The sequence below is a fragment of the Drosophila elegans genome, unplaced genomic scaffold (genome assembly GCF_018152505.1).
Source record: "Drosophila elegans isolate 14027-0461.03 unplaced genomic scaffold, ASM1815250v1 contig_377, whole genome shotgun sequence".
Taxonomy (NCBI): domain Eukaryota; kingdom Metazoa; phylum Arthropoda; class Insecta; order Diptera; family Drosophilidae; genus Drosophila; species Drosophila elegans.
The window spans coordinates 675,235-687,264 of NW_024545760.1; the positions used below are offsets into that span (position 1 = coordinate 675,235).

The following is a 12,030-nucleotide window of genomic DNA, read 5'->3' on the forward strand; positions in this document are numbered from 1 at the left end:
CAGAACAGTTGAAATACGTTATTTACACTTACTTGGAATTACTTCCACTTAACCAGCTTTTCACTGAATTCTGATTTTAAGCACAGATCTCCTTGGCTTGGGAAAACAAGATCGAGGACAGCTTCGCTTATATATTTCAACCTATCAAAATTATAGCCACACTTTAGAATTATATTAACGAGTAATAATAACCTATAAAAATTTCATTTCAACTCTCTCAACTGGTAAGCCTACATACTGGCCCACAGATATTCGAAAAACCACAGACTTGATTGACTTCGTAGCATTCTCTGGTATCCCACAAACACACATTCGTTTAATGGATAGTTTTGATCTTTACTCACATCACTCTCCGATAATAGCGACCTATAGCACAATAGCTCATATACTAGACATCTCTGCTTCCACAGACATTTACGCGTTTAAAAGCTACCTAGAAGAAGCCATAAGCCTAGACATTTCGTTAAAAACAGGAGAGGAAATAGACTATGCTGTGGAGTTTTTCACAAACACAATTCACAAAGCGAGCTCTGAGCTGTTTAACCTACGAAATGAATATCTAGCGGCATATTTGAGAAACTTAGACCCTAATTCTAGTAACAAAGAGTATAACCTGTGGAGAGCAACCAAATATCTAAAGAGACCTGCAAAAAGAAACATAATCATCCGCAAAAGCAATGGAAATTGGTGTAGATCTGACGATGAACAAGTTGAGGCATTTGCTCAACACCTGCACTCTGTGTTTCAGCCAAACGATATTAGCAATCCTATAACAGAAGCTGAAATAGAAAACTTTCTTGGGTCACCCTGTCAAATGAGCTTGTCTATTAAAAGAATTCATTTTGACGAAGTTGTCACAGAAATTAAATGCTTAAACAATAAAAAATCACCAGGCCCGGATAAGATAGATGGCATCACTCTTAAAACTCTACCATCAAAATGCATACGGTTTCTCACGCTAGTATTTAACGCTATTCTCAGGCTAGACCACTTCCCAAGTCAATGAAAATGTGCAGAAATCATTATGATCCTCAAGCCAAACAATACAGAAACTGAACTATCATCTTAACGTCCCATTAGTCTGTTGACAATAATGTTGCCAATTTTGGACGAACTTGCCATCATTCCTGAATATCAATTCGGATTCAGAGAAGACCACGGAACCACTGAGCAATGTCATAGGGTTATCAATGAAATTGTATCTGCACTTGAGAATAAAAAATATTGTACTGCAACATTTCTTGACGTTCAGCAAGCTTTTGATCGTGTTTGGCACAATGGATTACTCTACAAGATAAAGAAATGGCTGCCTGCTCCATTCTATTTATTAATGAGATCCTACTTGTCTAAGAGATGCTTCTACGTGCAGCAGAGAAATGATACGTCAACACTACTTCGCATAAAGGCGTTCCTCAAGGGAGTGTATTGGGACCAGTCCTTTATACACTATACACGGCAGATATGCCAGTAACAAACAACTGCACCATTGCAACATATGCTGACGATACAGCCATTCTGGCAACAAGCTCATCTAGAGACGAAGCATCTCATCTCTTGCAATGTGAGCTCAGTCTGATTGAGGCCTGGTTCCTTCGCTGGAAAATTAAAATCAACTCCTCAAAGTCTGTCCAAATAACTTTTACACTAAGACCGGCTCAGAAATTCCACAAGACACCTGTGTGAAGTATCTTGGCATGCACCTCGACCGCAGACTAACATGGAAACACCACATAAAAGCGAAAAGACAACAACTCAAACTGAAAACACTGAAAATGTCCTGGTTACTAGGTAGAAAATCAGCAGCCACTTTGGAAAACAAAATTCTTCTCTACAAAGCCATTTTGAAGCCTGATTGGACCTACGCTATCCAACTCTGGGGAACAGCTAGCAATTCAAATATTGAAATACTTCAGCGCTACCAATCAAAAATCTTGCGACAAATTGTTAACGCTCCATATTATCACTAACCATACAACATATAGACTGGTCATTTCATACGACGCATTTGGACACAAAAAAACGGACCGCGGAAGGTCCACCGTTCTCACAGCAGCAGGTCCATGCACTTCGTGTGCGTTCGGGTTTTTTACTCTCTCATTCTTATTCTCATTTTTATGCTCGCGCACTCATTGCACGAGTTCAGTCGTTCAGTCGCAGAGAGGCGCTTTTTGAAGAAGGCTGCCCTGCGCTTGAATTCGTCTTTGTATGTATGCGTGATCATGCATTCTCATACACGGGAGCAAGTGTGCGTTTATTCCATTTCGGCGCATCAAGAATATTTTCTCTTTTGCCACTTTTCAAACTTGGTACCCTAAGAATATGGGCGTATTTACTATTGGGTTATGATATAAATATTAATATTATATGTTATAATATATTTTTTTAATATTTCAGCATACATTTTATTTTTGTTTACAAATTCAAATCAGTGGTAGCAGTAAAATGTTTTACATATATGTATGTATTCGAATTTATAGAAATCAGTCCACTGAGATGGGAACAGGGCATATCGCAGTCGTGTCACTTGAAACACCGACTGCTCTTCAGTGGTTGAGAAAACTTCAAACTAAATCAATTCTTGTTGGTTGGTGCCTGCATACCCTACCGACGATTGCTTTTAAGGGGTAAGTAATAAATAATAAAATACTTTTTATATTTTTGAAAATGTAAATGGAACAAATATAAAAATCCACATTTTTTTAATGATAATAATTTATTTTAATGATTATAATTTTAGATTTTAATTGTACCAATATCTTGAATTTTAACGAATTGTTTAAAGACAATTAAAATAACACTGCGAATCATTAAAAAATAAATCAACCAAAGATCACTAAACATAACATTTAAAACAAGTGTCCTAAAAGCCCGCTCCCCTTAAAAGCAATCGTCGGTAGGGTATGCAGGCACCAACCGCTCGCAAAACATCGACAAGAATTGATTTAGTTTGAAGTTTTCTCAACCACTGAAGAGCAGTCGGTGTTTCAAGTGACACGACTGCGATATGCCCTGTTCCCATCTCAGTGGACTGATTTCTATAAATTCGAATACATACATATATGTAAAACATTTTACTGCTACCACTGATTTGAATTTGTAAACAAAAATAAAATGTATGCTGAAATATTAAAAAAATATATTATAACATATAATATTAATATTTATATCATAACCCAATAGTAAATACGCCCATATTCTTAGGGTACCAAGTTTGAAAAGTGGCAAAAGAGAAAATATTCTTGATGCGCCGAAATGGAATAAACGCACACTTGCTCCCGTGTATGAGAATGCATGATCACGCATACATACAAAGACGAATTCAAGCGCAGGGCAGCCTTCTTCAAAAAGCGCCTCTCTGCGACTGAACGACTGAACTCGTGCAATGAGTGCGCGAGCATAAAAATGAGAATAAGAATGAGAGAGTAAAAAACCCGAACGCACACGAAGTGCATGGACCTGCTGCTGTGAGAACGGTGGACCTTCCGCGGTCCGTTTTTTTGTGTCCAAATGCGTCGTATGAAATGACCAGTCTATATGTTGTATGGTTAGTGATATTATGTAACCAATGCAAATATTCATAAAGATCTAAATATTCCAACTGTAAAAGAGGAGATAAAAAAATATAGTAAGAAATATACAGACAGACTTCACAATCATGTAAATAATTTAGCCCTAGGTCTATTAGACAATAGCTTAACATTCAGAAGACTCAAAAGATTCCACATTCTTGATCTCCCTGATAGGTAAATTTAAGTAAACGAGAAATTAAATTAATAGCAGGTTTCACTGGAAATCTGCTATTCCTATTATGTAAATATTAGTGATACAATTTACTTATTGTCATTAGACAGATTGTAAATAAAAATTAAATTAAAAAAAAAAAAAAAAAAAAGTATGGGGCCAGATCAATTTACTTTTATGTATGTAAAATACCATATTTATATGAAAACAAGTTGTATGTGAAAATTGAGGAGACAATATCAAACGAGTATTGTTCTGTTGTTTTATCTTTGAAGAAAATGAAAATTTCTAGCTCAATGGGCCTAAAACGTATCCTTTTGTTTTATGCCACTGCCTTTTGAAAATCAGAACTTTCACCTTCTCTTTTTTTATTAAATATATATAGGCCGCTTGTACGACCTATGGAGCGTGTCCGGTTTGCGGGCCCTGATCTAAGCACAATTTGTTTGAATTTGACTTGTACCGCATCCAATTTGGATTCAATGAACGATTAGGAAAGAGTAAATATTTCAAACTACGCTATTTATTGATATAAAAAAAAAATAGCTAAGCTTTTTTTACGTTATGGAACAATTTTTTGAATCTCCTGCCTTTTTTTTGCTGTCTTCATTTGGACTTGCACTTCTTCCTCCAAAACAACTACATTCTATCAAAGGCCTACATCTACTTTATTGTGTACTCCTGCAGAGGCTTGCAACGCAGTGGACATTTCCGACCCCATAAAGAATATATATTATTGATCAGCATCACAAGGAGAGTCGATCTAGCCATGTCCGTCTGTCCGTCCGTCTGTCCGTCCGTTTCTACGCAAACTAGTCTCTCAGTATTAAAGTTATCTGACTACAACTTTTCCAGAAGTTGTCTTTCTATTACAGGTAGTATAAATTGGAAAAATTAAAAAAATATATGCAAAAATTATAATAACTCATATGGTTCGTTTTAAATATACTGTGTAACACCCTTAAAAACACATTTGTGAGACTATATTGGTCTAATAATAATAATAATAACGACTGAACTGAATTTAACTGCCTCAACTGTCTATTCAACTTATCATTATTAACTTAAATATTCCCGAGAATTTAAAATGAATCTTTTATTATTCCAATTCATAAAAAAGGTTCAAGTTCCGATGTCGTAAATTATCGTGGTATACCCAAACTTTCTGCCATACCTAAGCTTTTCGAGCAGTTGGTAACTTGTCAACTTCAACATTTGCGTGCCTCCATCATTTCCCCCTAACACCATGGTTTTTTAAAACATCGGTCGACTACTACAAATCATCCACCGTAATTACCTAAGTAAATGCCAAACTGGCGGTCAACGCCCGGGAAGCGGCTGGGTACGCATGGCGTTGATCGTCGGCTAACTGCTCTAAAACTCGAACAACCAGCAATTGTTTTCGTCTCGTCGCGGATGAGCGTCAGCTTGATTTTTGGCAGCTGTTGGCAGTCTTCTAAGATGTCGTCAGAAATGCTAGGAATTGGTTGATGGTCACTGTGTATCGAACTGATTTTGATTATGCTGCTCGCTACGAAAATCGTGCGGCTAGCTCAGAAGATGTATGTGTTTGTTCCACCAAATTTATATGAACGTGACTGATAATGATAAATAGGTAATTTTTTCCTCTTCTTCGCCGGTCACGTATGAGCACTCTCCTTCCTACGTTGATGCTCTTGTTTATTCTGCTGCTCGGGGTGCTCGTGGTTCATTCTGCTGCCGTTAGCTTGTCGGCTATCAGTGATGAGTCACTGTTCTCAGATTAGGGTGAACAGGCACTGTACTCCTTTCGCAGCCGCAGCCTCCTTTGTAACTAAGACAATGCAATTAATCAAAGCACTTGCATATAAAAATATATAATACAATGATAGATAGGGTGTCTGGTTCCCAAACAGTCACACAAATAAAAAACTTGTATGACAGTTATTTTCTGAGAAATAAAATAAAGGTCTTTATATAACAGTAACTGTCTTTTAAATAAATATAATAACAACTGTTAAAAAGGATTTTTACTAGTTTTAGTTCCAATTTGTTAATTCAAATTTTACACTTCCTATTTTTTAAATGGTATGCATGCATTCTTCATATTTAACTATTTGCATTTGTAGATGTCACAAATTGGCTTAACGGAGTCCTTGCGAGGCGATGCAAAACGTTTTGAAGTTTGGTTTCAAGGACGACAGGAAGTTTATACCTTACAGGCAACCACAGTCGACGTAAAGCAAAAATGGGTTTCTGAAATCAAGCGCCTCTTACTTAACCAGCTTGAGGAGCTCAAAGGAGAAAAAATAAAGCAACACAGCTTAAACAGCCCAGATTTAAGGCAAACAACTTCATGGGACACCCCAAACATTATTCTATGTCCTCCAAACCGCACGACAAGCCCTGAAGAATCTTTAAGGACTTTTAACCGGAACTTAATTGGCAGCATAGACAATATTGAACGCTTCAGGGACAAGGATCAACGAAAAATTTGCTGTTGGAGCTCAGACTGTTCAACCAGTGAAGACGAACTGTCGCTTGTTGGTGAAAATAAATTACCAGTGAGTAAAACAAACGATATTTTTTGCGGTTGTATACACAAAAAAAAGTTTGATCCAATTGAGCAACGCTAATAGTCTTTACCAATAAAAAAAATTTTGATGTACAAATTAAAGTATTTCTTTAATTAACTTCTACTACAGTAAACATGTCCTTACAATTAAAAAAATATTTTTACCGAATATATATTATATTTAGAGTGTTATAAACCTAAACCGTTGAATTATCAAAGTAGTAGTAGTGAACATGTTAAATTTTAGGCCAGATAAAAATACATGTCCTAATTTCTAATGAGCTACGTTCGCCTAAATATACTACTTTGCTAAGCTACAGATTTAAGGCTTTTAGTTATTTTTTTTTAGGAACAAATTATGTACAAATTTAACTGTTACCTGCCGACTACATATAGGTAGTCACTTTGACTTATAAATGTTGTTCTTCATCAAAACACTTTATTTGAAATTTTGTTTTTTTTTTTATTTTCAGGACACTAAACAGGGGACAGGATTACTCTCGCTTCAGTAAATGAAATCGTTAGTGTGGAACAAAGATGAAGAAGAACAGAACCTATCGAATGTGTTTTATTTTGTATTCCTTGTATTTGTTTAAGGGTCATGGCATTTAAGTAGTATCATCCTTAAGCATAATAAATAGTTTTATAGCTTACACTAGTAACGACCTGAATTATTTATCTTGGTCACTTCGTAAACGTGCGACTAACTCAGAGAGGTTGTAGGATAGTCCCATTAAATGAATATTGGGTGGCTTTGTAAAGAATTTTTTTTTACTGGCTGTTTGCTGGTGTCCGAATCGTGAAGGCTCCACCGAGACACTCGATGTTATGCGAACCTCCAGCTCGATACCGTTAGTTCACGGTCTCTCCGCATCTCTCGGTTCTAAGGTCTGTTGCTCACAGTTTGACCAGAATGGCCTTGACTCTTTCGGAATTCTACCAGCTAACACAAAAAATCTAAAGGAGTAAAGGCCTACTTATATATTATGGTGTCTTATATGAGATTTTGTCTCAAGGTAATTTCATTATTCAGACCTTTAGTCAAAATCTAAAACATAATCACAGTTTGTGAAATGAGGAGTGAAATGCATCTATTTAAGCTCTTCTATAATACTTACGTTTGTTTTCGTTATTAGGGTGAGACTAATTCGCTACCACAGCACTACGGGTAAAAAACTAGAGTTGGTGAAAAAACTATTAATTCTTCTAATTTTTTTTAAAGAATGTCCTATGCCAATCGAGTTTAGATACGTTAAATTGAAAAAAGCAAAACGAAAGCCAGTCATTTGAAAGAATTGGCGACGTGGTAAAAATAAGCCGAAAAAATTGCTGGTTTTTTTATCCAAAAACTAAATCTTATATTATAGATTTTTACTAACAAGTGTGTGGAAATAGCTTAGCAAAAAAGTAAGAACGAGACTCCTTGATTTTGATTCTCGCAAAAAGTTTGGCCACGGCGTTTGTTTCTTAAAGTTTAGAAAAGCAAAAGCCGATCGGGGGAAGTCCTAAAAATTTACATATTGGGAAAGTTTAATTGCGACCTCTCTGATAAACATAAAGCATGCCATGTGGGTTGTCGGTAATATGACTATTGGGCTTAATAATACAATTTAGTCCACTTTAAAAGCGGGTCGTCCGAAATTGAAAACTAAAATAATTTAAGAAAGAAATAATGTAAGTTTAAAGTTCGTAGTTCTAACAAAAATGTAATAATAATTTATAAAATTATTATTTAACTAATTTATAATTATTAATTAAAAATTAAGTTTACCCACTGTGAAGAGGACAGAAAAAATGTTGTGAAAAACAAGAAGGGGAGAATAATTTGCCGAAGCCTTTATACCTATTGCAGATATAATAAAACGACAATGTTTCGGTTTTTATTATTAATTATGTTTTATCTGATTAATAAAACAAGAAAGAAAGCAAACTTCGGCAAACCGAAGTTCATATACCCTTGCAGCTATTGCAAGAATTAAACATTTTTGAAAACATTAAAATTATGATTTACTTTCGTATATGTTTTAAAACATTGAAACTATGATGATTTGCAGCTCAATTATTTGATAGTTATTTTATATATTTTTATTATTTCTATGGGAGCTATATGATATAGACGTCCGATTTTGATAAAATTTAAACCATATATCTGAAATAATTAAACATTGCTATCTGTCGAAGAACTAAACAAAAAATTAAAAAACAGAAGAGTTATAATTTTTTTTCATTTATTTTTCCGATTGTTCCCATGGGAGCTATATGCTATAGTCGTCCGATTTTGATATAATTTAAAACGTAAATCGAAAATATTTAACCATTACTAAATGTCGAAGAACTAAACAAAAAACTAAAAAACAGCAAAGTTATAATTTTTTTTCATTCATTTTTCCGATTGTTCCTATGGGAGCTATATGCTATAGTCGTCCGATTTTGATGAAATTTAAACCGTAAATCGGAAATATTTTACCATTACTAAATATCGAAGAACTAAACAAAAAATTAAAAAACAGCAAAGCTATAATTTTTTTTCATTTATATTTCCGATTGTTCCTATGGGAGCTATATGCTATAGTCGTCCGATCCGGCTCGTTCCGACTTATATACTACCTGCAATAGAAAGACAACTTTTGGGAAAGTTTCATGCAGATAGCTTTAAAACTGAGAGACTAGTTTGCGTAGAAACTGACGGACGGACAGACGGACAGACTGACAGACGGACAGACGGACGGACAGACGGACATGGCTAGATCGACTCGCCTAGTGATGCTGATCAAGAATATATATACTTTATAGGGTCAGAGATGTCTCCTTCACTGCGTTGCAAACTTCTGACTGAAATTATAATACTCTCTGCAAGGGTATAAAAATTATAACTTTGGTGTTTTTTAATTTTTTTTTAGTTCTTCGAGATATAGTAATAGTTAACTATTTCAGAAATACGGTTTAAATTTCATCAAAATCGGACGACTATATCATATAGCTCCCATAGGAACAATCGGAAAAATAATTAAAAAAAATATATAACTTTGGAGTTTTTTTAATTTTTTTTTAGTTCTTCGAGATATAGTAATGGTTAAATATTTCAGAATTACGGTTTTTCATCAAAATGGGACGACTATATCATATAGCTCCCATAGAAATAATAAAAATAACAATAATAACTGAGCTGCAAATCATCATAGCTTCAATGTTTTTAAACATACTCTATACGCATGTAAATCATAATTTTAATGTTTTCAAAAATGTTTAATTCTGGCAATAGCTGCAAGGGTATATGAACTTCGGCTTGCCAAAGTTTGCTTAACAATGCAATTTACAATTCCAAAAATATTTTTTAATAAAATATTCACAATTCCAAGCAAGACTGTATCAGTGTTGATTAAAAAAATTAGAATTAACGGGGTGGTACAGACGGTTCACAGATAACAGACTTGTTAGGATCAAAAGCTAAGTTTACGAGAACACCCAAAGCGTGTGCGAGACAGCGTTTGAACAACTAAAAATCGCTTTGACGTCAGCTCCGGTGCTAATAAATCCAAATTTCCAAGAAAAATTTGTTTTGCAAGAGAGACCCGTAGCATATATATCTAAAAAAATTCAGTTTCGCAGAATTATAGCCTTACAGAAAAAAAAGTATTTAAGCGTGATTTTAAGAATCGAAAGATTCAGGTGTTGTATTGAACTGCAGGAATTCGAATTCATAACCGGCCATGCAAGTTTAGCCTGGATCATGAAACAAAGTACTCTGAAAGGAAGACTAGCCAGATGGGCGATTGATTTACATGGATAAACATTTTTAGCAAGTCATAGAAAAGGAACCAGACTCATTGTCGCGTAAATATAGCGATGAACTAGCAGTGATAGAGTCTTATTGTCCTCACATTGATCTTGCGTCGCTGGTTTTAATCAGATGCTTATGTTAAGTTAAGAATGCGAAGGTAATATATCAGTTTTTAGATATTCGTACACACGAGGTATGGAACAATTTTATTGGCCAGGAATGGTTCGACAGCTTCGGGATACATACGGAGGTTTGAAGTTTTTAAGACGACGAAATATCCAAATGCAAATGAGGCAAGCAGCACAGTCTGACCTTTTCAGCGTAAGTACATCGACATATTGGGATCTTGTCGCAGAACTTTTCTAAATATTGGCTTTGTCCTCTAATTTTTTCTATGTATGGGATACCAAAATTAATAATTTTTGACTGGCTCACAATTTAAATCGAATTAATGAATGCTCTATCTCCGCAATCCAGTGCGTCAGAGCGTGTGAGCAGATCTATCACAGCAGCGACTTTGAAACCGACCAAACTTAGTGGGGTTATCAGTTGTGCGTTACGAAACTCTTTATGGGCTTACATCGCAATTTCAGTCCTTAAAATTTATTAATTTTTTTTTTTTACTTATTGTTAATTTTATCCTAGCTCTACAAGAACTTGGAACTTGAATAGAGAAGACCACTTAGCCCTTACGTGAGAAAAGTCAGAAACAAGTTCATGCTAAAACATACATTCTACGGGCAAAGCAAGTCAATTACAAAGTTAACTAGGAAGTTTTTAGAATGAATTTTACACAAAGTCATTTTCAGAAAAACGTGAATGCAAGGCGATAGAAAAATTAGGAAATTCATATTACATTTAGAAGATATGGAAGGAAAACTTTTGAAACGTGTCATGTAGTAAATAGGTAGTTAATAATAAGTATTGTTTTGGGAAGCAGGCAGGTGCATTTCCCGACCTGGAACGAAAAGTCAGTGCATGGTGAATGTCTAGCTTCATCTTTTTAGCTGTATCGGAATACAAAAAGGCGAATTACGCGTTACTGCCTCCTTGATTTTCAACACCTAGGCCAGCGATACCGATTGATACCAGTCAGACTTGCAACTCAAGTGCGAAATCAATTGAGAGAGACGATTAGCATCCGATTGGGTTAATAGCCTTGGGGAAAAGTGGAAAAGCGCCCGGCGCTTTTAACAGTTTACAAGTTAACATCATCGTCTAACTGAGATAGGATTCTTTGTTACGCCCTATTATTTACTCAACAGCAATCCTCGACTAGCATCATCACTGCTGTCGCCAAAAGGGTGAGTGCGATCTAAGTCATTTTGTCCCCAATCGAGGCGTGGTTACGCAGTTAAGTTTTGATACATCATGAATTTAATTTTACTGGTATTAAAGAAACAACTATATATTCGAGAGATTATCGACGCATGCGCGATTCAGTTAAAAAAGCTATTACAATTCTTAAAAACCTTTTATAAAATATATTTTGAATTAAAATAATAAAAAAAAAAACAAAACTATTAAATAAGCAGCAATAGATTTATCGAGATCACTTCCGTTATCCATGCCATGCCAGATTTTTATATATAAAGATGCTAACTACCAACAACTGTAAGTAACTTACTAATTTTTAATTATGTTAAATCAAATTAAATGTATTGCGTATGTTTAAGTGACAAATAAAACAGAATTGCGACCTCTCTGATAAACATAAAGCATGCCATGTGGGTTGTCGGTAATATGACTATTGGGCTTAATAATACAATTTAGTCCACTTTAAAAGCGGGTCGTCCGAAATTGAAAACTAAAATAATTTAAGAAAGAAATAATGTAAGTTTAAAGTTCGTAGTTCTAACAAAAATGTAATAATAATTTATAAAATTATTATTTAACTAATTTATAATTATTAATTAAAAATTAAGTTTACCCACTGTGAAGAGGACAGAAAAAA

General features: G+C 34.8%; 1 protein-coding gene across 4 annotated transcripts in view; it reads left to right on the top strand.

Annotated features, from left to right (window-relative positions):
• LOC108146871 (proto-oncogene DBL) overlaps positions 1-6,957 on the top strand; it is an 82,850-nt gene extending 75,893 nt beyond the window's left edge. For 3 of the 4 annotated variants that reach the window (XM_041708703.1, XM_041708704.1, XM_041708706.1), the window contains exons 6-7: positions 5,850-6,284; positions 6,769-6,957. In XM_041708703.1, coding sequence (XP_041564637.1) covers positions 5,850-6,284; positions 6,769-6,807 — 474 coding nt within the window. In that variant the 3' untranslated portion in view covers positions 6,808-6,957. Of the gene's footprint in view, positions 1-2,477; positions 2,518-5,849; positions 6,285-6,768 lie in introns of those variants that run through there. The other variant, XM_041708705.1, reaches the window with a different exon arrangement.
• The last annotated feature ends 5,073 nt before the right edge of the window (positions 6,958-12,030 follow it).